Source organism: Syngnathoides biaculeatus, chromosome 6, assembly GCF_019802595.1.
Source record: "Syngnathoides biaculeatus isolate LvHL_M chromosome 6, ASM1980259v1, whole genome shotgun sequence".
NCBI lineage: Eukaryota > Metazoa > Chordata > Actinopteri > Syngnathiformes > Syngnathidae > Syngnathoides > Syngnathoides biaculeatus.
In genome coordinates this window covers 22,314,040-22,339,046 of record NC_084645.1, presented here as the reverse complement: position 1 = coordinate 22,339,046, position 25,007 = coordinate 22,314,040, and the positions used below count along the sequence as shown (strand labels likewise).

At 45.8% G+C, this 25,007-nt stretch overlaps 2 protein-coding genes across 6 annotated transcripts in view; both read left to right on the top strand.

Annotated features, from left to right (window-relative positions):
* The first annotated feature begins 1,597 nt into the window (after nucleotides 1-1,597).
* LOC133501969 (protein piccolo-like) lies at nucleotides 1,598-4,671 on the top strand. The gene is made up of 4 exons (XM_061822195.1): nucleotides 1,598-2,274; nucleotides 2,360-3,412; nucleotides 3,620-4,612; nucleotides 4,660-4,671. Exons 1-4 carry the CDS (start codon nucleotides 1,801-1,803, stop codon nucleotides 4,669-4,671), a joined length of 2,532 nt encoding a protein of 843 aa, XP_061678179.1. The 5' UTR covers nucleotides 1,598-1,800.
* The window catches only part of pclob (piccolo presynaptic cytomatrix protein b), a 43,836-nt gene continuing 23,438 nt past the window's right edge, over nucleotides 4,610-25,007 (top strand). For 2 of the 5 annotated variants that reach the window (XM_061822743.1, XM_061822742.1), the window contains exons 1-7: nucleotides 16,386-16,525; nucleotides 16,671-16,749; nucleotides 16,862-18,426; nucleotides 18,500-18,765; nucleotides 19,110-19,944; nucleotides 20,044-21,088; nucleotides 24,251-24,339. In XM_061822743.1, coding sequence (XP_061678727.1) covers nucleotides 16,671-16,749; nucleotides 16,862-18,426; nucleotides 18,500-18,765; nucleotides 19,110-19,944; nucleotides 20,044-21,088; nucleotides 24,251-24,339 — 3,879 coding nt within the window. In that variant the 5' untranslated portion in view covers nucleotides 16,386-16,525. Of the gene's footprint in view, nucleotides 4,709-9,286; nucleotides 10,019-10,143; nucleotides 16,526-16,670; nucleotides 18,427-18,499; nucleotides 18,766-19,109; nucleotides 19,945-20,043; nucleotides 21,089-21,892; nucleotides 21,962-24,250; nucleotides 24,340-25,007 lie in introns of those variants that run through there. The other 3 variants (XM_061822741.1, XM_061822740.1, XM_061822739.1) reach the window with 3 other exon arrangements.

Sequence of the window (25,007 nt, the reverse complement as noted above, 5' to 3'; positions counted from 1 at the left end):
ACATGTCAAACCAGGATCTACATGTCCACTCTGTAAAGTTGGACTAAACCACATCAACTCAAATACCTGCACTGTATGCAAAAACACGGTTTGTAATCAGTGCGGTTTTAACCCCATGCCAAATGAAACAAAGGTAAAGCTATACATTTGAATGTAATTTTTTTTAATAATAAAAATACAATTACGTTTTGAAAGAGTCTTTGAACCATTCCATCAGCATTATGCATGTCTTAATTAAATTAACTTAAATAACTGTACTTTTCTCAGGTTCAGGAGTGGCTCTGTCTCACCTGCCAGATGCAACGTGCCCTAGATACGAGCCCCCCGTTAGGAGCTGCGACTACCAAATCACATGTACCCGCAAAAGATGTCCCAAGCACGGCTGAAACACAAAAGGGAGCAGCATCGATCATCTCACCTCAGAGACAACAACCAGTTGGGAAAGCAAACCCTGGTGCAGCGTCTTTGGCTGCTAATAAGCCAGATGGTCTGGAAGACAACATTTCAGCTCCAGCTAAAAAGACTCCACTGGATCATAAAGACGTACCAGGAGTCAGAACATCGCCAGGCCAGACAAGGCACGCCGAACGGAAGAAGAGCAATGCCACTGAGTCAGGAGGATTTTTTGGTTTTGGTAGCAGTAAAACCCAACCGGATACTTCCAAGCCAGCAGAATCAGTGACTGGAAAAATGTTTGGCTTTGGATCTTCTATTTTCAGCAGTGCCTCCACCTTGATCAACTCAACGCCGCCAGTTTCGCCCAAGATGTCCCCCACAAGACAGAGTACACCTCCTCCTGTCCAGAAGAAGGAGGAACAGACAAAGCCAGCCCGAACTCAGCCGGCTCCATCATCCTCAGGCGAACAGACCAAAGTGACCAAATCTCATGAAGATATGAAGTGCATCTGCCCGCTTTGTAAGGCTGAACTCAACACTGGGTCCAAAGATCCACCAAACTATGATAGCTGCACCAACTGTAAGAATACTGTCTGCAAGCAGTGTGGATTTAACCCAATGCCAAATGTATCAGAGGTGAGTTCAGCTCATAATTAAGTGTTGTAGTCAGTTACATATACAAAAAGATACATAAACGTGTTTGGTTTGCAAATTTAACGTACATGACTTTCTTTGGTTGTGTTGTAGAAAAGGGAGTGGCTGTGTCTGACATGCCAAATGCAGAGAGCCCTCTCTGCAACAGAAGCAGTCGAGCCTAAGGTGATGAAACCTCAGCCATCTCCCAAGAAAGCGACGACGCCAGTCGCTGCCACTCCTAATCAGATTAAAGATACTATTTCAACACAGAAATCAGATGTGCTGGACAAAAACCAGAAGAATGAAGCGGTAACAGTAGCATTACAAAAGAAAGAAGAGAGCCCCGGTAGTGCCTCGGGCCTAATAAAAGCGGTTAAAACTGGATCACCACCTACAAAGGAGGTCCAAATCTCCTTGGCACCTTCAGCTGAAGAGAAGCCAACTGCAGGTTCAATTGGTGATAAACCACTGACTGATCAAGCTTCTCCTGTGCGGACAGATGTGGACTCTTCAATGAAGAAGAAAGAAGAATGTGCTCTACCGAGCTCCCTTACAACAACGGAGCCATCAGATACGGGAACGGTTGTAAAACTGGCAGATCAAGATAATAAACAGCCCTCCAAATTCCCAAACAAGGAGCCTAAGCTGAATGATAACGCACTTGCCAAATCAGTTCCCCCTGCAGTACAACCAACTCAAGAAGCAAGGACTGATGCCAAAAATTCTCAAGACGGTATCTCCAAAACAGCCGAAGCGGTGACTGGGAAGATGATGGGATTTGGTTCAACCCTGTTCAGTTCGGCATCGTCTTTGATAACGTCTTCCGTTCGTGAGGAATCACGCACGACACCACCGAGTTCTCGTAAAATGTCTGCCCCGGCGCAAGCCTTAGATAAAGTGTCAACATTTCAGATTCCGCCAGTCAAGTCCAGCCCTGCTGTCTCCCCACTCAAAACATCAATGAAGGAGGTAAAGTCAGCTGAAGAAAAGTCATCGGCGCAAACTGAGCCTCAGGTCAAAGCTCTTCCAGCAGGAACAAAGAAAATGGAACTTGGTCCACAAGAACCTTCAAAAGTAGGGACCTTTGAAGTTCCTACCAAAGCAACCCGGTCTAATTGTCCTCTTTGCAAGATTGAACTTAATGTGGACTCCAAGGATTTACCCAATTACAACACGTGTACCGGTTGTAAAGCCACGGTCTGTAACAAATGTGGATTTAGTCCCATGCCGAATAAAGCAGAAGTAAGCAATGGCTTTTGCATCGAATGTCTTCAATTTGTGTTTGTTGTTGAAAATGCCGATAATTATATCTGTTTTGTGTCGCCAGGGAAAAGAGTGGCTGTGTCTTAACTGTCAGATGCAAAGGGCACTTGGGGCTTCTGAACCCCTTGGACTTCCCCTTATGAAATATCAACACTCTCCGAGTAAAGAACCCCACCCTCCTGCAAAAGAAAAAGATACAGCGATACATGCTTCCCAGGAAGACACAATAACACGCAAAGACATTCCACTCAACATTAAGGATGTTCATGTCACAACCGAAAAATGTGAATCTCCATCTGTTGGTGAACTGACTGACAAGGCAACACCTGCACCTGCTTCATTACCTGAAAAAACTGACCCTGGTGCAATCAAGAAGACTGACGTTGCATCTGTTTTACCTGAGCAGACCCCTAAAGTTAATCCCCGATTAGCCCAGAAGCAGGCTCTAGAAACTGTGACCGCTACTGAAAAGGTTGCTCCCACAACAGTTCCAGAAGCAGCAAAATTAACACCGCAAGAACCGGCAAAAGCCGTAAAATCACCGACCAAATTTGTACCACCACCAGCCAAACAACCTGCAAAACAGGAATCGGGAGGCTTCTTTGGGTTTGGTGGTCCTAAAACGCAACAAACTGCTGCCAAACCCGCTGAATCCGTGACTGGGAAGATGTTTGGCTTCGGGTCAACCTTCTTAAATTCAGCCTCCAGTTTGATAACGTCGGCTGTGCAAGATGAAACCAAAACAACGCCGGTCCCACGCAAGATGTCCACGCAGGCCTCTCCTAAGACGACACCGCCTGCCTCTCCTAAATCATTACCGACAAAAGACGTCAATGCAGCAGCTCGCCAGAAAACAGAGGAAGCAAAACTGGACAAACCACTGGAGAAAACTACTCCCTCAATAATAAAAGATAAAGTATCTAACGCGCCAGTTGAATCCCCTGTGCCACCTGCAGATACCAACATGGCTCTGACAGCAGTTCAGTCCACGTGCCCACTCTGTAAGGTGCAATTGAAAACGGATGGCAACGCTGGTTCCAACTTCAACACTTGCACGGAATGCAAAGCAACGGTCTGTAAACAGTGTGGATTTAATCCGATGCCCAATGTATCAGAGGTAGGTCTGTTTTTCTGACGCACGTTTCAGTAATTTACCTACAACGGTCACTGATAGTGCTGCGGTACAGGCGTGCATGTGACTTTGAGTAGTTGCTATTAAATGCTGACCCCTACCGCCCCGAAGTCCGCTGGGATTTTGTTTGGTTTTAAAAAGTTTTTGCTTGTTCACATAAACCATCTCTGCTACGTCATTCTTTCGTTAAAGGTACAAGACTGGCTCTGCCTGAATTGTCAGATGAAGAGGGCACTTGGAGCCTCTGAGCCCACCGGACCTTCTGCAGTGATACCGCAGCCCTCACCATCCAAGATTATTCCCCCAAACGCCGAACACAAGGATACAGTGGACCAGCCTAAGGCGTCAACGCAAATCACAAAAGAGGGCGCTCTGGTGGAGAATAAGGCTCCCCAGGTAACAACACCCAAAAAGGCAGATCCATTGCAACAGGGTTCGATGCCAAAGCCAAATGATCCTTCTGTTGACGGTCAAGAAAAGGCTCGGGATGTGTCCGAGCAGACACAGCAGACCGGAAAAATGCAACAGGCTAAGGACTTTCAAACTCTCAAAACAGAAGTCAAGGCAGTTACTCCAAAACTGGCAGATGAAAAGCCACCTCCACAACCTTCTAAATCCACAACTCCTGCCGACATTTCTCCACCAACACCAACTGCGTCTGCAGGGAGGCAGTCTGCGGACGTTTCCCAAACTCCAAAACCAGAAGTCAAGTTAGTTGCTGAAAAACCGTCACTTGGAAAACCGCCACAACAGCCCTCGAAATCTCCAACTCCTACTGTCAAATCCACCCCGCAAGCAGTTATGCCTTCAAAGAAAGAGTCCGGGGGGTTCTTTGGATTCAGTGCTCCCAAATCTCAACCTGCCTTTTCTGCAAAGCCTGCCGAGAGTGTCACCGGCAAAATGTTTGGATTTGGTTCCTCAATTTTCAGCTCTGCCTCCACACTGATAACCTCTGCTGTTCAAGATGATCCCAAATCTACTCCCGCGGTCTCTCCTAAGAGCTCCCCTGCAAAAACTACACAGAAACCACAATCACCTCAACAAACCAAACCTGCCGCTCCGTTGGCCCAGTCTAAAGTGGAAACAAAACCTGTAGAAGCCACAGAAGTGACAGGACACCCCAAAGCGGATACTCTTCAGGCGGATCTGTTGACCTGTCCGCTCTGTAAGGTCGAACTCAACAAGGCCACCAAGGAACCTCCCAACTACAACACGTGCACTGAATGCAAGAGCCTCGTGTGTAACCTCTGTGGATTTAATCCCATGCCTCATACAGGAGGGGTAAGTCCAGTACTTCGCTCTGTCACTTAAATGACACATATTTGCATTTCTTTCAATTCAGTCTAAATGGTCAAGAATTGCAGTGCGTCTGTGTGATCGTTTGGTTAGACTCCCTGGGAGCTGCCTCTTGAAAGTGGCTCTGACTTTTGATCCAGTCCAGCTGCCTCCCCCTAACCCTTAGCGCAGAATTGCAGTAAGGTTTGTTCAAAGATACATTTAAGATTGATAAAAATATGATTCAATCTTGTGGGTGCTCCCCCAAGCTAGCTCTCTCCCAATTACCAGCCACACTCAAGAACTCTATGACGTACCTTGCTAAAGGGCGGCAAACTTATGACCGCTAACTACGACTGTAAACATCAACGTAGTCCATTGCAACATGGTCCGTGATTTGCAATTGCTTCGCCGTCCCAACGCGGGGTTCAACAAGTAGCTAGTTGCCGTGGTGACAAAGCTATACCAGGGCTTGGCTTCGCGGTCGGAGGGGGAGCAGTGGCTCATTAGCACGAGGCAGGACTTCCGACTCCAAACAGGCTCATTTCAGAAGATAAACCGAGTGGAAGTGTTCTGGAATTCTGGATCTTTGGGATACTTTTTCGGGCAACAGGGAACTGGTTTAAGGTGCGGAAACGACGCCCGTTTCGCCCTTTTGTATGTTTGCATATTTGGCTCAGACTGGTTGGTTGCTGCCGCCGCTGCAGATCCACTCGAGTGCTTCCGTTACATGCAGCAACGTCGCTCGTGTCTTTCCGGCAGGCCCCCGATAATACACAAATTGTATTAAGGCTGTTGTGCAACAGCATTAGTGAGATGAGATCTGATGTCGCAGCGAGAATCAAGCCGGGGAACGTTTGCCAGGGGCCCGTGACAGATTTGAGACGGCAAAGTCGTGCGATACGCCAATAGAGCCGAGAGGAGGCAGGTTACGTCAAACTTCTTCTGGATCCATCTGCTCTATCGCTTGGATCAGCGGTGCCGCGTAATTCTCCAATTTCTTTTTCGCCTTACGTGTGTGCGCAGTACATTAACAGGATGTACGTACACACGTGTACATGTTACTGCGAGTCACCTTTTCGTTTGCGTTCCCTTTTCATTTTTTCAACCTAGGGCTGCAATCTTTTATTTGCAAAAATTCATGAAAAAATAAATGATACGCTAAGCACAATGATCATCATTTGATGCTGCATAGGACATATTTTGAAAAAAAAAAAAAAAAAATCATGAACAGCGGTGCATCTGGTTAGATCGTTGGACTCAGTTCCGAGGACCGGGGTTCAAATCCCATGCATGCCTACACAGTTTTCCTCCAGGATCTCTGGTTTCCTCCCACATCCCAAAACCATGCACTGATTGGAGACTCTAAATTGTCCATAGGTGTTATCATAAGTGCGACTGTTCTTTGTCTCTATGTGCCCTGGCGACCAGTTCAGGGTGTACCCTGCCGCCTGCTAGATGACAGCTGGGATAGACTCCAGCACTCCCGCGACCCTCGTGAGGATAAGCGGCTCAGAAAATGGATGGATGAATGAAAATATGAACAGTCGATTTATCACAGCAACACACTGTGGACATGTGGTTGGCGTCACAATTAAGTTGTACTGGGCTCAAATTTCATTTTTTGGACAGAAATATCACAAGCAGGAAATATATTGAATTTTATTATTACACATAATTACATTATATTTATGTGCTGTATGGTAAGTTAGGGTTGTGTGTACGTTATGGTGGGGGCCCAAGAAGATTATTTTCGTTAGTTGACATGTCTGCTGCAGGGGCCCGGGTTCATAGTTCTGCTTGGTGATGAAGTGCAGTCTCCAGCATCAATCCATTTTCTTTGCCGCTTATCCTCACGAGGGTCGCAGGGAGTGCTGGAGCATATCCCAGCCGTCAACGGTCAGGAGGCAGGGTACACCCTGAACTGGTTGCCAGCCAATCGCAGGGCACATAGAGACAAACAGCCACACCTACGGGCAATTCAAACGTGTCCAATTAATGTTGCATGTTTTTGGGATGTGGGAGGAAACCGGAGTGGCCGAAGAAAAACCAGGACCTCAGAACTTTGAGGCCAACGCTTTTACCAGCTGAAGCGCCGTGTCGCCCTGTCTTGACCAGTGTCAATATAATACTGCATGCTTTTAATTTTTTTATGGAGTACTTTGCTGAATCTTTACTCACAATAAGTGAGGACTGACACATTTTGCATGAGGCTAAAAAAAAATGTGTGCTGTAATTCTTGATCATTAGACAACGAATTTACCAAGATCTGTTTTAAATTGTGAGAAAAATGAATAACAGGGCTGTTTTTTTCCCCCGTTTTATGTAACTGCTAAGGGGGTTGGTTTATATATGTATTTATCATTTGCGTGTTTTTGATTCTTCCAAAAAAATCACATTGCGTATTTTAGAAAACAGTGAATAATCCTAAAATAGATGCGCTTAATTACGTAATGGCCACGCGGTAGTCACGACGTAGCCCTCCTTGAAGCGGAAGAGTCGCCCGTTTATTTTACAGCGTGAAATCGCCCAGCGTTGGAACTAGGATGGAGGGATGAAAGGCTTGAAAGGAGTGCCAGCAGCATGTCGCTCCATTTGATTCTTTTGATTGCTCACTGCGCCTCAAGCCCAGTGCCATCCAAATAGCCGGCAAAGTGACCGTTGCGCTGATAAGTAGGGCGCACGTGTATCACCCTTATGAGCGTGAGGAGGGTGGAAAGATGGAACTTGCTCTCAGGTTTTTGTGCATTCTTGGAGACAAATGACCAAATGTGTTCATTTTCAGAGCGATAAGAGGAAATGACACTTGCTGGGATATCCAGTTTGGAATGTCTGTGCCAGCCTCGAGTCATAAATGTTTAATTGTGTTTGTGTTAGGGAAGACTACATTATTGGAGTGTATTTTTATCTCGTCTGTCTGCATTTTTTTATTTTTTATTTTTTTGCCTGCAACACTTGCCTCTCGCTTCATCACCCCCGCGAATCGCCACTCGATATTCAACACTAACTGTACGCTTATCAGACTTCAGACACTTTACACGGCAAGTCACAAAAAAAATGTCTCGATTCTTCAGTCGCTGTTTCGACTGTCTGCTTGTACCGTTAGGGATCACCATACCTATCCATCCATCCGTTTTCTCAGCCGCTTATCCTCATGAAGGTCACGAGAGTTCTGGAGCCTTACCCAACTATCATCGGGCAGGAGGCGGTGTACACACTGAAGTGGTTGTCGCCCAATCACAGGGTACGGGGAGATAAACAATCACACCCCAGGGCAATTGAGAGTCTCCGATTAATCCATATTTTGGAGTTGTGAGAGGAAACTGAATTGTCCAGAGAAAAACCACACAGTTTTCACCACCTCAAAACTCTGTGGACAAATAATAGTTCAATAGGCGTTTGGCTGATTAGTTCTTAGTATCACTTGACTGTGGCTCGTTTCGTGCGCTATGAATGGTCGCAAAGCTAGATGAGAGAATTCGTCTTCTTCTTCTTTTCCTTTCAACTTGTCCCGTCATCTTTTGCCATCTGAGCCTATCTCGTGCATCTTCCACTCTAATACCCGCTGTCCTCATGTCTTCCCTCCCAACATCCATCAACCCTTTCTTTGGTCTCCCTCTCTTCCCTCGTAGCTCCATCCTTACCATTCTCCTACCAATTTCCTCACTCTCTCACCTCTGGGCATGTCCAAACCATCGAAGTCTGCCCTCTCGAACCTTGTTTCAAAAACAACAAACAGAGTAAGCGATCTCTTGAGCGTTTGCTTATCTCCAAGCTTTGTCTCAGTTGGGGCCAATGTGACCCTCTATCTCTACCTCTGCACTCTGTAACATATTCAAGTCCCCGTTATCAGCATTTTTTTTTTTTTTTTTAATGACACCTGCTCAAACTCAAGTTATTCCACCGAGACCTCCTGACTGCTGTTAGGCAACCATTGCAAAGTTTGGAAGGCTTTTATGATCCCAATGTGTCTGCCAGAGTGTTTAGTATTTCCATTTTAATTAGCTCAGTATCTTATAGCTTCTATTTTATTAATGGAAATGTCAGATGGGATTTGTCGGGTTTATGTGCCTAACATTCTAGATTTTTAATATTGTTTTAATGTTGTTGATGCGAAATTACCTTTTTCCTGGTGATTGTTGAATGGTAATTTATCAGACTAGAAAAAGCAAGGTTTGCATTCTCCCCCCTTCTTCCCTTCCCCCTTGGAGCAAAGCCTTCTGCTTATTAGAGATCAGTAGGTCAACGTTTTGCGTCTGTACACGGCGGGCAAGGGTAATAAAGAGGTGTGTGCTTCGTACGGGCTTCTAAAAGCTGAGCATCTCAGCTTCTGCTGCAGGAAAGTCTGCCAGAAAATCAATAGCGCACTTGCCACCCTCATTGGCAGTCGCAGCGGGCAATTACGAAACATAAGCTTAGTGTCTCTATAGTAAAAAAAATAGCAGCGAATTAATGTTAGTTATCTGTGCTCACGGTGCATCTCATCTATTTTTGTTGTAAGTCAGCAGGCCTTTACGAGCACTCAAAGATATTTTGTAAAAATGAAGTAATAGTGTGATATGCCTTGTTTATGTTTTGTTGCAGAAAGAATGGCTGTGCCTCAACTGCCACACCCAAAAGGCTCTCCTGGGGCAACTCGGAGACTCAGGGAAAATGCCTCAGCCTTCACTTAAATCGATATCACAAGAAACCCAAGCCATACATGTGACCAAGAAGGCAGAATTAGAGCCAGCTCATGCGAACGATGCAGATATGGTTGTAAAACCAACATGTGTGTCGACCACCACCAAAATCGTAACTAATCAAACAAGAACTGCACACACTCCACCGGTGGCAACTCCAGAAAAGGTTGAAGTCCAGTCAACACTTGTACCCAAAGCCGTGAAGGTTTCACCTGAAAAAGAGGAAAAGGAGAATTTAGTTAAACCTGTAGACGAACCACTTAAACCTGTGATGGTCTCCGATCCTACGTTGCCAAGTGTAGATGTTTCCAAAAGTGTAACAGGTGACATAAATGAAGAACTAGAAAAAGCAGATCCAAGTGGGGAAGATATTCCTAAGTCTAAACTTGACCCATCAGAACCAAGGGTTGAGGTTTCTACAAATGAAACAAAGCAGCTTTCATCAGAAAAGTTTTCTGTCAAAATACCAAATGGTGAAGAAGAAATCCCACTAAGTGAGCCCACCACATCTGCACAGAAAGTTCTAGTGACACCATTTGACAGTCATAAAGTTGATCAGTCAACTGAAAATATTGCTGATCCCACTGTCCTACCAAAGCCGCAAACAGAATCTACAATGGCTATGACGGCAAAAGTAAGAGTAAGTTTATTTTTAGAAGAACAATTTATGCGGTTATTTATGTTTTTGCCATGAACTTATAGAATTAGTCTACATAGCAGTGATGTGTATTCAATTTCTTTGTTTTTCTTATGTTTTAGATGGCAGTAGAAACAGCAAAAGAGCCTTTGAAATTGGCAAAATCTCCAGATGAACTGGAGAACGGAGTTGCACTCAAGCTGACTCCCGAGCCAAGGTCTAAAGCTGAAGAAGATGCTCAACCTCAGGTTTTGCCCTTATCAGAGGATCCATACGTGGAGCAAGGGGTATACAGTGTGACTAAAAATGACCCAGAGGAAGAGAATATCCTGCCAGTCAAGGAGGCTGTTGAAAGCGGGAAAAGGCGACTCAGTTTCCAAGCAATGGAAGAGACCAGCGGGAGTGAAAGCATGCCCTCAACTTCCCCTGAGGTCCAGAGGAGGAAGTTGAAGGTAACCCACGTCTCATCTATCAGTGAGGACCTCAAAACGGAAAGTGCTGACTCGTCTATGGAAGATGAAGACTTGATTCGCAGTCAAATCATGGGTATGGGCGACGAAGGGGAAATGTCTCTCTCTGAGGATGAGAAAGTAAACTCTCAAATGAGAAGGAAACTCTCGAATGAAGAGGTCTTCAACAAGTCTGAGCTTGATAATGCCTCCGTAAAATGCAAATCGCTCTCTGGCAAAGGTAGCACAGATAATGAAGGCACACTAGTATGGACAAAATCCCCTCTAACGATGAGCGAGACTACTACGCATGGAACAGTTCCCAGCACAACTTTGAAGAAAGCTATTCCGGTCATCAGACAGAGACAAAGCACCGATGAAGAGGTAGAGAGCATAACTGAATCCTTGTCAAAGGGCTCATCAAGTGTACAAGCGTCTAGCTTCACTCCAGGTTCATCACCTACGTCAGCGTCATCCCTGGAGGAGGACAGCGATAGCAGTCCGAGTCACAGGAGGGTTAGCGGGGACAAGCAGTATCGCAAGGGCAAACACAGACACGCCACCCAGCCACTCCCCACCATCGAAGACTCTTCCGAGGAAGAAAAATCTCGTAAAGAAAAGAACCAACTCAACGTCCATGGCCGCTTGTCTCCAAACCAAAGTGCCTCCTCTGCAGAGGACTTTAGACAATTTACAGTGATGGATGAAACTGGTAAAACATCAGGGTCTGAATACTGGGCCAGCATAGAATCAGAGCCAGAAACAAAACAAGCTGTGCAGAGAGGAGGCAAACCTTCTCCAACAGTGATACCATACAGTCCATCTGAGCCTTTTGAAGGGAAGGAAAGGGATTCCCAATCAGTCCCAAAGAGTCCAGGAGAAGCATATGAGGATATTCTCCAGAAGGCCAAAGCTATCCCAGGTGATAGTCCTCCTGGTGTTGAGCCGCTTTATGGTGGAATTTCAATTGAGGACTATCTTTATGAATCCTTGGTTGATGAGCCTGACATGATGATGACTGGTTTTCAAGAAATCGAACCTAAACAAGAACTCAGCCCCGAACCTTTGAAGAAACTCAGGTCTCCAGAGGAGGTTTATGAAGAGATGATGGAAAAAAAGAGGGAATTGATGATGATAGAACAAGAGTTTAAACAGGCCCAAACTGCTTTGGAATCTGGCTCACCTGCGTCTCCTCAAGATCCTGAAACCTGCGTTGTAACCATGCCCAAAGAAGTCATATCAACCACTGGTGAAAGAATGAGTCCTGAAAGTGGTGAAGCTTTTGATGAAGCGCCAGTCAAGAAGAAGAAACGTCCTGCTCCACCACGTCCTACTGAACCTCCTAAGCGAACTGAGGTGACTGTCGCTCCAACATCTGGTTCTATAGGTTTTGTCCGACCCATGGTACCTCTCGATCCTTCACTTAGAAAGGCACTCTTCCCCATACCGGACCTCAAAATTACACAGTGCTCATCGGGGGAGGAAGAGGACGACAGTCTGGTAGATGAATATGGTGTTGGTATTTCATCCGACATTACCCCAAGCGATGATTCTGAGACTAAAGATGATCAATGTACAAGCCCAACCTTCTCCAAGACAACTGAAATGGAACCGATATCAGTGGTCTGTGATATCCCGGAAGCAAAACCTATTCCAACTCCAATATCTGCCCCAGAACTGACCACTACACCGTCCCCTGTATCACCACAGTCACCGCCGACTTCACCGGCCACGCCAGAGTACAGCCTGGAATCTAATGCCACGTCTTCATCCTCCTACCAGGCTCAAACGCCTCTATCGTCAGACTCAACTCCTCTCTCTACACCGACAACTTCTTTCTTAACTCAAATCCCACGAGAGGGTTCATCACTGATGTCCACCAAAGATGAAGTATCTTCTCGAGAAAGCTCGACAGTCATCATCGCGATTCCGGATGTGGTGTCTGATCCGTCTAAAGTTGAAACATCTGAACTGGTCCAAGCCAACTCTTCTTTTCCTGTAGCTACAATCTTAGCTTCAGGAGAGACTCCTCCACCAGTGATAGTTGAAATGCCAGACTTGGTTTCATCTCCCTCTCAAATGCCCACTGAAGCGCCATCAGTGCTAAAGTTGTCAGCATCAAAACCAGAACCTGTCACTATCAACGCCAAGCCTACAACACAGTTTACCGAGTCCCCTGTTACCAGTATCATTCAGGGATCTGTTCCATCTTCAGCTCATTTAGCTACTTCCACAGTGACTCGTGTAGTATCCCACACACCAGTAATTGTGCAGATGCCTGACCTAGTTTCAACTACATCTCAATTCTCAACGCAAACATCAATGTCAGTCTCAACTATCACGGCCCACGCACAACCAAAAGTTGTACATGCAGTCCCGCCAGCCGCTACATCAATGATCCCCTTATCTTCCCCATCAACTACTATAGTCAAAAAGAAAGTCCCACCTCCCCCTCCCCCACGGTCTACATCAGTTTCACTACCTGAGCATGGTGGGGCACGGCTACCGATGCGGGACGCTCAGCATGTATCCACAACTGTGGCTTCCACCATCACTACACCAACCACAGTTATGGCCCAGCCACTGCAGTCTGTAGTTGTGGATATACAGCCACGAATGGAGGATATGAAACCAGATGATGTTGCGGTAGCTCAAATAGTGACCCCAACTAGAGCAGGCCATGTGGTTATCATAGTGCCAAGTGTAGAAAACATGTCTCGGATTTGCCAAACTCCTCAAGACAGCACAAATTTGTCCACCATATATCAGGCACCAAAAAATCAATTACTCACGCAGCATGAGATTACGAATGCAACCACAGATTCAACATTGGCATCGAAAGTCTCAACAGTGTCAGTTCCACCACTCTCACCTAAACCTGCAGTGAGAACAAATGTAGAAACAGTCGAAGTACCTCTTGCTGATACACCACCACCGTCTTCCCCTTCACCAAAGCCCCTTATTCATCCAAAACCACCAGTTCCTGCTTTACCAACAGCATCCCAGGTTTCTGCTGGCACCAGTCATATTTCCAAGGCTCCTCCACCGATACCGCCCAAGCCTGTAATAATTCCAGCTGGACTGGTGTTCAGCCACAAACCAGGAGAAAGTGTTAAACCGCCTACTGTTGTTGCACAAAAAGCTGCAACACTGCCTCGGACCAAAGCACCTCCAAACGCCCTGTCGCTAAGCCTGACTCGACCTGTGGAGAGCAAGTCAGGGGCAACGTCTCCCAAGTCGCCATTATCTCCCAGACATGCCAAATGTTTAAAAACATATGTGGTGATAACTCTGCCATCTGAGCCTGGATCACCAACAGAAATGATAACAGTTCAGGCACCAATAAGAAGAGGATCCATTCCAGCTACAAAGGGGCCAGGCATTCAAACAACCCCTTCGGAGCAGAATACACCCTTTGAAACATTTTCGGCAGAGGCCGCAGTCAGGAGAGGATCTGTCCCGACTGTGAGGCATCCACCACCAGTCACCATAGTCCCCACTGTTCCATTACAACAAGTGGCACCCAATTATGCTGTGGTCTCTAAAGTGGAACCTGAAATTGATAATTTTGTGACACACCCTGATCAAGACACAACAGTTCAGGCGCATAGTGTAACAGACCCAATAAAGAAGACATATACACCTATTGTAATGCAGCAACAACAAGCCATTTATCATCCCTTGCCATCTTCAACAATGCAAGAAAGGACTTCAGTTCTCAATGCTCAGATTGAAGCCACTGCCGCACCACAATCTGCCTCATTTGTCACTCAACGTCCAGAAACTGTCTCAGATGATGTCACACTTCCGCGAGAGATTTTACCTGACGCTCAAATTCCTGTGGCCCAAATACAAACAATGCCGACCCAACAGCCTCTGACACAACATGTCTCTATTTTGCTAGAGCCAAGATTGACTTCAGATGCATCAATCGCCCAGGAAAGTACAGTGACCGTATACTCCAATGGTCTTTGTGGGCAGCATGGAATTGAAATTGAAAATTCTCAACTGCAATCAGAAATTGTCACAGAGACAGTATCAAAGTCTCCAATGGCAATCAGTCCCCAGCTACCTGGAACAACTGAACAAATACCTTATTCTGCAGCTGGCTGGATGACCGGTCACACCTTGATAGCTCCACAAAAGGATTACGTCATTACAGTGCCTGATGTACCAACCTTACCTCAAGGGGATCGAGAGGTTACATTAGCTCCCGCAATACCAACACCCAAAGTAATTCCTTCTTCTGTTAGAACAGAGTCACACGAGACCCCACAACCACAGGAATCTTCTGTGATTTATTCGGCTCCAATGCCATGTCCTACACCTCCAATTGAAGTCATTGCATTGCAGCCAGACCCTATACACCTGAGAACAATGGAGGCTGTGGTGAGACAAGCACCAATGACATCCATGATAAAATCTCAGGCGGTGGCCTCAATGCCACACGAGGTTACAACCGAACAAACTACAAGTGAAAGAAGGACTTCGATGTCATCCGTAGGAAAAGGGCCATTCAGCACAAGTGAACTATCGACCTTTCCTACAGATTATGACATTCCTGCTGATGTTGTCGACATTGGGGCCTTTCCTGCCACGAGACGGCCATCTTTAACCATGCAGCAACCACTGGTAATAAACATGCCAGCTGAAAAAGATATTCCTAGCAATGTGTATGATACTTACAGACCGGGTTCATATCCTTCAATTGAACAACCACAGCTGATAACATATACATCCGATTATGATCGCCCACTGAAGATCGCCACTGAAGCATACACAAGGAGAACCTCAGTACCCACTTTACAGGACATGCAAACTCATTCAGCTGTTGCGCCAATCACCATTACCAAAATCCAGGAAGAGTCCATTGAGAGCCAAGAGATTCGAGGACCTGAGAAGGTTGTCTCCAGCATGAGCCGCAAGTATTCTTCTTCAGTTTCGACAACAGGGCAGCCTGCCGAAATCCTGCCGAGCTTAGTCACTCAAGTTGTCACTGAAGTCCAGAGAACTACTGTATCTGTTGTCCACGAAAGACTTCCACAGCATATTCCGACAAGTGTACCTCCCACGATAAAACAAGATGAAAGTAAATACCAAGCTCAACCGAAGCAAAATGGAAGGATCATCCACCAAGGGGATGTTATGGATCTACGGACCATGAAAGTTGGTGTGGAGATGACGGAAAAGGGCATGGATCTGAGGTCACCGGAGTCATATCGACAGCCGTCCAATAATGACTATCTGCGTCAAACCACAGCAGTGCAGCCTGAAATCGTAAATCTCAGTGCTGAGGTTGTCCCTGCGACTACGCTGGCTGTGGTAACTGACAGTATCACAATTGTCACATGCACAGCCACCATTGCTTCATACAGCAACACACCAGCAGAAAAACCACTGGACTTGCAGGGGCCTGTTACATCCTTACCCCTGCCTCTTACCACATACAAACCGTGCGAACCACTGGCACAAATTATATACAGACCTGTCAATGCCCAGCCCGTGGGTATCGCTGTACCATCCGCAGCTCAGGACATACCAATGAATCTTTCCTATGGCGCGTTGGTCAGAGGAGGCAAGCAACCAATGACTCCGGCCTCGACAAATACCAACAGTGTTCTGTCTTTGGAGGCGACAGGTGCCATGGATCTGTCCAACTACAGACCGGTGAGGTCTATGGTGGCTTTATCCGGAACAAGTTCTGAAGTAATAACCGCTCTTGTTGAGGATGATTTGACACCAGTTGATCTCACGGCCGCCAGAAGGAGTGTATGCTGCGATGTTATATACAAATTACCTTTTACCGGAAGCTGCAAAACACAAGCCGCCGTCACAACACAGCCTGACAACCATTTGGTCCAAAGACATGTCCCCCATCAGTATGATGGTGCTGGACAGTATGGCTTTCGAGGCTCGAATGGTGAAAACACATTAATATCTGATGCGAGCCTGAGAGATGTCGGACTCATTTCCTATGATCCAAACAAAGACTATGAATACCACAATGGAGCTACAGATGGCGCCATAGACCTCACAGCCACCAAACTTCCTACTGGTGAGTATAGTAACACCCGTTGCATGATCAAACAGATAGATGTCAGTTTAGTCATAGTTGCTGTGTATTTTTGCATCCTGTCGTTGTTCTTTTGATTTTTATTATTTCATTAACTGTGATTTGTGTTTTCTTTTTCTTCAAACAGATGCATGTGTTTGCCTGCGTGTGCTCCCTCAATATTTTGGCTTTGCATCTTGCTAGCCAAGATGACTTCAAATATGCATGTAAATGGGCACCTTTTAAATCCAGATTGAGTGGTCTTAGTTTCATAAAATGACTGTTTGGAAAGCGGTGTTTGTTTGAAATAGTAAAAATCCACTTGACTTGTTGTGGCAGGTAAAGCCCTAGACTACACTAGCAAAGCCACTGCAGCCTTGGCTGGGAAGACTCCTTCGCCATCTTCTCAGGACAAACTTGCTGCGTTCAGTGTCAGTAGTGCGCTAAGAACTTCGGACGGAATCGTTTATTCCACTGTCTCCGCCCCAGTTCCATCAACATATGCAGTTACCACCCAACCTGGCTCCATCTTTAGCACCACCTTGGTGCCCACATCGACAGTTCAGAATCAGTCTGTGCCCCAACAGTTTGGCTTCATCTCCGCCACAGACCAAGGACAATTTTTTTCTCACGATATAGGGCTACCGAAGGAGCTTCTACCCGCGGCGCTTGCTGACATCATAACAGGGTATCCGGAAATGTACTCAGATGCCACATTGGAAGCACTAGCAGCTTCTCTGGATGCATTAGCCTCTTCTTCAATTTTCCCTGGTTTAGACAGCACCAAGATGGCTCAGTATCAGATGGAGAGGGAGTTTCTAGAGCTTGAGAAGCTTAAACAATTATGTCTCGCTGAGGAGTTAGAGTGGGAAAGACAAGAGATCCAGCGCTATCGTGAACAGGAGCAGCTCATGGTGCAACAAGAACTTGAGGAGCTTCAAGCTCTGAAACAACAGCTTCTCATGCAGCAAGAAGAAGAGCACCACGCTCACATGGTGGCCCAGCAGGAGACATATGCCCAGCAGAAAGAACAACTGCAGCAAATCCAGCAACTCCAGATTCAACTTCAGAGGCAGTTAGACGAGCACTATGGTAGCACGGGTACCACGACAAATCTCCTCGAGGCCAAGTATGCAGGAGTAGGAGATAGCGGACAATACTGGCCCGTAAAAGATGAGTCTACAGGTCCACCTGTTGGCACACAGTTAGAAGAAAGGCAGGGCCAGCACAACATAGCAAAACGGCTTCAAGACGATCAGGACACATGCAAGAAGATCATTGACAGTGGGTTGCAGACTGATGATGAAGACTCGGCTGAAAAGCAGCATGTCGGAAGAAGAAAAAAGAACAAAAAAAACAACGATAGCTCGGCTCAGAGTGACGATGAGGACCAGCACGAATGGGAGGCTCCTGCAAAGGCTCGACGACGCTCTCGAAAACACAGCAGTGAAGGAAAACACAGCTCTAAGGTGTCCAGTATTGCTATCCAGACAGTTGCCGAGATATCTGTTCAGACTGACCACTCTGGCTCGATCAAGAGACCCAAAGTCCAGATGGACACCAAGGTGGAAATAATCAAACACATCTCAGCTCCCGAAAGCTCTCAGAGAGGGGGAAGTCTGAGCTGTCAGACAGACTCAGACAGGAGGCATACACCCATTGAAGTCGGTTACAACACAAACCTCACAAACGATGTCGTGGCTAGATCGAGAGGTTTCTATACATCGGTTTCCCCCCTCTCTCACGATACATCACTTGGAGGACAGAGAATGTTGACCGCTGATCCGAGCAGATTTTCCTCTTGCCCTCGGTTGAAGTCTGGTCAGAAGTCTTTATCTGATTCTAAATCTCTGAGTCCTGCGACAGAAGAAAGGATGGCTGTCTACTACGGAGATACGTATTCAGTGAGTTTCAACAAATCAGTTTGCATTTCTGAATCCAAATTTGCTGGAGTTATTCTTTGTCCATATATTCCAGGGTCGAGGCTCCCCTTCCGGCACAGGGAAGAAGGTCAAGCGGACACTACCAGATCCACCTCCAGAGGATGACCCGCTGATGGGACGCTTGGGCTACAGCAGCAACTCTGCCCGCCGTCGGCTTGCTCGCAGCACCACGATGGCCCGTGCCAAGATCCTGCAGGACATTGACAAAGAGCTTGACATGGTGGAGAGAGAATCTTCAAAACTACGTAAAAAACAGGCTGAACTGGATGAAGAGGAAAAGGAAATTGATGCCAAACTACGGTGAGATGGCGCCGATTGAAGCATTTGCTTTTGCACAGACAGTGTGACGTAAGTCCATTAAGCGATTATGGTTGTCACCCATAACTTTGATCAATGCCGTTGCTCTCATCCCTCTTTTGCAATCATCCTCCCTAATCCATCTGCATGACGCCCTCATTCATCTTGCTAGCTTATGGGCTAAAAGGCTGCCTTGACATCACTCAGTGAGACTTCTCCAAACTCACACGTAGTGAAAGGTATTTTTGTGTGAGAATGCTTAACATTAGAAAATTTGCTTGAAATGTCTGAAGAAATTTTGCCAAACTGACAGCGAGGTGATACATGATGATACCTTATCATTTCAGGTACCTGGAAATGGGTATCAATCGGCGAAAGGAGGTCTTGCTGAAAGAGCGAGAGAAGCGGGAGAGGGCTTATCTCCAGGGGGTGGCAGAGGAAAGAGATTACATGTCAGACAGTGAGGTTAGCAACATCAGAGATGACCGGAGTGACGGCTTGGAAAGGCCACGAACGGCACCGCAATCTGAGTTCGATCAGTTCATAACCCCGCAGACAGAAGCTGATTCTCAGTATAACACACTCACAAGTCCCTACTCTCATTATGGCCAATATGTTCCCCAGACCCAAACTACCAGCCATTACACCCAACATAACCTCTATGAGCCGCAGTCTGTTTACCACCAACAGGTTTCTCCTTATCAGCACGTCTCGACCATATCCCTCTCCCATGGTGAGGATCAGACTAGTAACTACCAACGTGCTCTGCTCTTACAACAAGGAAAACAGCGTCAAACCAACCTTTCTGATTTAGAGCCCAAGATCACCACTAACTATGAGGTCATACATAACCAGCCACTAATCATCGTGCCAACCTCCTCAGAAAGTGGCTTTGGGGTTGCTCATCTCGGCGGCAAATATGGCAGCTTGGATTTGAGGCTAGGACTAGAGGAGAGAAGTATGGCCTCGAGTCCCATGTCAAGCATCTCCGCGGATTCTTTCTACGCTGATATCGACCACAACAATGCCAGGAACTATGTGCTGATTGAGGACATAGGGGAGCTCACCAAGGCCTCCACAGGATTGGGTACCACTGGCTTGGGTTCTGGATTTAATCTGCCTGATAAGGAGTTGTCCAAGGCAGACAGACTACTGAGGGCAGCAGAAGTCAGACGTACAGAGGTACAGTCCCATAACATTTTTTCACAATCACCATTGTCCACTCTTTCTGTTCTACAGTACTTATTATTTTTTTTTTTTTTACCCTTTTTTCTCCTTCAGGTTTCCGATTTTTTAGGCCAGTCCCAACTTCAAAGTTATGGTAAAGGAGAAGAAGAGACTATGGAGGACCCTTATGAGTTAAAGCTATTGAAGCAACAGATCAAGCAAGAGTTCCGGCGAGGAACTGAAGGACTAGAACATTTGTCAGCCTTGGGACTTCCACAGTATCTTCCCAGCGATAGCAACTTTCGCCACTTCCCGAAAGGTGAAAAATATAGCATAGGAAGGCTGACTCTTGAGAAGCAGGCTGCAAAACAACTCCCGGCTGCGGTGCTATACCAGAAACAGATGAAGAACAAAAAGGCTTTAATAGACGCAAAAGCCATCACGAAATTTTCCCCCATTCAGGAGAGTCGAGATTTGGAGCCAGACTTTGCCAGCTACATGGGATCTGGAGCATCCTCAGTCACCAACCTGGCTGCCAGGGCAAGGCTACTTCAGGATGAGATTACATTTGGACTGAGAAAGAATTTATCGGAGCAGCAAAAGTATTTGGGCGCCTCACTGGGAGCTAATCTTGCTGGTTCTTTGGGGCAGTCTCTTGGAATGGGGTCCACAATTAGGACCTCTGTTCAGGATGATGGCACCTACCCAAGCGGCAGCCGTTCCAGACCGTCGTCTCGTCCTTCTTCCCGACCCTCCTCTGTCTATGGCTTGGATCTATCAATCAAACGGGATCCGTCCAGCACCTCAGTGCTACTTAAAACTGAAGGGGAAGTGTTGGAAGCAGCTTTTGCTCCTGGCGTGACCAGAACAAAGCCCACCAGTTTACCTATCAGCCAAAGCCGGGGCCGTATTCCCATCGTGGCTCAGAACTCTGAGGAGGAGAGCCCTTTGAGCCCGGTGGGGCAGCCAATGGGTATGGCTCGGGCTTCGGCGGGACCCCTGCCTCCGATTTCCGCTGACTCCAGGGACCAGTTCGGCTCCAGTCATTCCCTGCCGGAGGTCCAGCAACACATGAGGGAAGAATCACGAACTCGCGGCTATGACCGGGATATCGCATTCATCATGGAGGATTTACAAGGTGCCATGTCGGACAGCGAAGGTAAATAGAACCAGAGACCGTTGCAAGAGATCGACTGCGTGGACTTGCTCTGTCATGCATGCTACGACCGAGTGATCTTATGTGTTATTCAATCATCAGTACTTCAAAAACAAACAAACAAAAAAAAGCATTGCTGTTTACTTGTTACTGTAAATATTCCTCTGTCGTGTTTATCATTTCACGAGATGTGTTGCATGCTCTTCTCCTCTTCAACGCTTCCACTTCTCATCCATAAGCTCGACTTTGTGTTTGGCACAATTCAGGTCTACACACGTTTCCTTGTGTAATTTCTTAAGCATGCGCCGTAATCTTAGTCATGTTTATTTTGTATATTTTCTCCAATTACATTATGTTTGTAAATCAGTAAAAGATCTTCGGTAATTTGCACTATCGCCATTTCGTCATCTCTTTTGTGTGAAGTTTTTTTTCGTGATCTGGATTTGATTTTGCATCCTTGCATGTTTTGTTTTGTTTTTTTTTTTAGATACATTTTCAGTACACGTTTTGAGTTTCCATCCAAATAAAGTCAATGTCTTCCATATGGTGAGTTTTCCTCTTTGCCATTTTTCCACAGAAATGGACATTTGTACCTCGCCAAACGGACGTTTCGGGCGGCAAATTCCAATCAGTGTTATGATGTTGACTTGAATGAGTATTTAACTCGTATCCCATGTAGCTTGTGGACTGTTTTTTTTTTTTTTTCATTATTATTATTTTTAATTTTTTGGAGCGCTGTGTCTAGGTGAAGAGAAGAGGATTTGTGTGCCGACTCCACATATATGTGTCAATCTGCCTTGATTACAGGACTCAGTGAGTCCGTGCTGGTGTTGAACAGAGAGGAAGCCAGAATCTTTCATGAAAGTATCGCACACGGTAGAGTATCATAGTTAACCAACACTCAAGGCCCACTTTACACGCTGGTTGATGATGAGCTCCCCCCCCCCCCCTCCACACCCCACCCTCTAGTGTATTTTGTGTCTTTTTCATAGTGCCTCTCCTTTAAGTGTGTAGCGGATAGTTTGGTTGCCGTAATCTCAAGCATGCATCATACATTAACTCCCGCTTTTTAATGCATGTGCCGACATACACTCCGGGTACATAACAGCTCCTCTCAGCTTACGTAGATCCTTGACTTTGCAGGCTGCTGCACGCATTTCTTGAAACGACGACAAAAATCATGATTCTTTTGAAAAAAAAAAATATATATATATATATATATCTATATAAACATATATAATTTTGCACCCCAGCTGGAGGCCCAAAGTGGAATATAGAAGGTGAGACAGCATTCTCCCGTTTGACAACATAACAGAATGTACGCCTCCATGTCGCATATCATTATTCTCCGGAATGATTCACTTTTTCTATAAGTTATGAACGTACGGAGTGAAACCATTCTGGAATGATCCGCATCTCAGTGGTAGAAAGTGCCATGCCATCTAGTGGAACTCTTAGTCGCAATTCATTTTGGGTTGAACCATCACAATAGTGCATCTGCTGCACTGACTCAGTGAGTATGCATCATCAGGGAATGGCTGCACATCACACTCGTTCCATAAAGCATATCAGTTCCTTTTCTGGTTGTCCATCTTGATATATTTTATTTTGTTTGGATTGAAATTGGGATGGAAGGTAACAAGTCCTCAAGGTCCAGATTGTTGCTGCGCACCAGCGCCCCGATCAGAACGTTTCCTTCCGATTTCTGATAAGCGCGCTTAAGCCGAGACGCGCAGATAATAGGATCAGGAGTTTATCAAACATTTATATAACTTCAAAAATACAGTGGCCACAGGGCATATTGCAATATGATAGAATAAGGTTTTTTTCAACAGAATAACAAAATACCATTAGCAACGGCTGGGTTGCACGTGACATCACGCTCGATCCTGACCGCCATTGTTGCAGACAAGCAGTCAGCTGTCCATCGTCATCGCGCCAGATTTTTGTCGGATGTGCAAAATCGCGGAAACGGAGACATTGGGAAGCGATTTTTCCGTGTTCCAAAGATCAGATTGCATGAAGGAGAAGATACAATGGAGTTATCGAAAAAAATAACGTCAACGAAAGCGGCTCGCAAATGTACGACGTGCAGATCTGCGCACGAAGCTCGAGTACACGAGGCAAATGGTTCTGATCATTTTGTAAGCGGTTAGCATGTGTCTTTCTAGTGTCCGGATAGCCTACCTCAGGGAAGTCTTTCAGATCCTTTTAAACGACGTCGTTGTGGGGAGTACAGGGATCGACATCTTCGCAGGGTTTGATCTTCTGTCCATATCTAGCTTTGGTGCGTGAATTAAAGTCGGCAGAAAACATCCGCCGCTAGCCGCTTGCACGTCGGTCTGTGGACGTTAATGTCTTCTGCGACGCCTAGCTTGTCTGTAGAAATGGCGGCGATTCGATTGAGGGCGCATTTTTATCACATGATTGCAACACAAGCATGACGAAATCCTTCACTCAGACTTGAATTAACACGATTAAACATTTCAATTATTTCCATTATTGCCAAAATCGTTTTAACTGTCTAGACAACGTTTTTTACTCTTAATAGATTGTAGTTCTACTGTCATACAAGTTTGAAAAAAAGCCCCTCCTAACTGTTGTGCAATAAAAAATGTAAGTCAAATAAAGAAAAATCATGTACTCATCCCACGAAGACACGCCTGACAGGTGTGATGATAGAGCCGAGGCTTTTTGAAATGTGGACGGTAAAGGCAGAACATTTTGACGATAAAACTTTTATGACTCTGTTTTATGACAATGATAACCCTTCAAAAGCTCAGCATTTTCATCTTTGTAAAAAGAGAATCTTTTCTGCAGCTCTTGCGTTGAATCTTATTAAAATGCACAGCCGTCCCTAATTATGTTTTTGGGGTTAGGGGATGCACTGAATAAAAGCCCTTGATAGCGGCTTGTATGCTAAGCTAATAGTGGGACTCAGAGTCTTATGCATCAATGCAAAGCGCTAGAAAATGTAATCATTTTGAGCAATATGACATCATGTGAATCGATAAGTTGCGGACTTTGCGATGCAAATCGGAAACAGCGTTTTCCGAAGCTTGAATTGATGATCGAGGTCCGCTTTATTTATCCCAACCGTGCTTGAAGCAGATCTGTTATCCAGCAACACGCAAGCGTTTTAACGGCTGCCCTTTCCTTGCCCAGCCTACCATCTGAGACGAGAGGACACCGACTGGTTCGACAAGCCAAGGGAAGGGCATCCGCAGGCCAGACACATGGCAGACAGGAGACAGGTGAGTCCTAGAGTCACAAGTTTCAGTACTACGGTAGACTGAAAACTTGAAAGACTCCACTTGAAACTCCAGTCGCCAAAGTCACAAGTACAATGCGGACTTTGATGCAACTGCACCTAATTCAAGACGGCGCCCATCTGCCCCCTGGAGTTCATGAGGATTTGGATGACATTGCATCAATCTGATTGGACAAAATTGAAGGAACAGGTCGCTACCACATTACAACATGATATGTTTCACGTTATAATGGGGATGTTTCATGTTATAACATGATATGTTTCACATTATGATGTGGTTAATTACACGTTGTAATGTGAATCATTTCAAGTAATAATGTAATTTGTTTCATGTTACAACGTGGTATGTTTCACGTTATAATGTGGATGAAGACAGCACCCATCTGCCCCCTAGAGTTCAAGGAGGATTGTGATGACATTGCATCAATCTGATTGGACAAAATTGAAGGAACAGTAGATTCCATGAGCAACCAATGAACCGGAACGTAAGACCAGACTGTGGTGACATGAACAATGACTGAAAAGTAGACAGTAAGACTGGACGAGGATGGCGTGAAATCTGAAAATAAAATGCACCTCAGCATGGTCTTTAGGCCATGACGAAAGTGCAAACTACCAACAAATAACCCCGCAGCCATTATTTTACGGATC

Excerpts from the sequence above, each read along its gene's own strand:
- LOC133501969 (XM_061822195.1), top strand. The coding sequence starts at position 1,801 with ATGATGGGATTTGGTTCAACCCTGTTCAGTTCGGCATCGTCTTTGATA. Across the intron at positions 2,275-2,359 it reads CCATGCCGAATAAAGCAGAA|GGAAAAGAGTGGCTGTGTCT; the intron begins GTAAGCAATGGC and ends TTGTGTCGCCAG. Across the intron at positions 3,413-3,619 it reads CGATGCCCAATGTATCAGAG|GTACAAGACTGGCTCTGCCT; the intron begins GTAGGTCTGTTT and ends CTTTCGTTAAAG.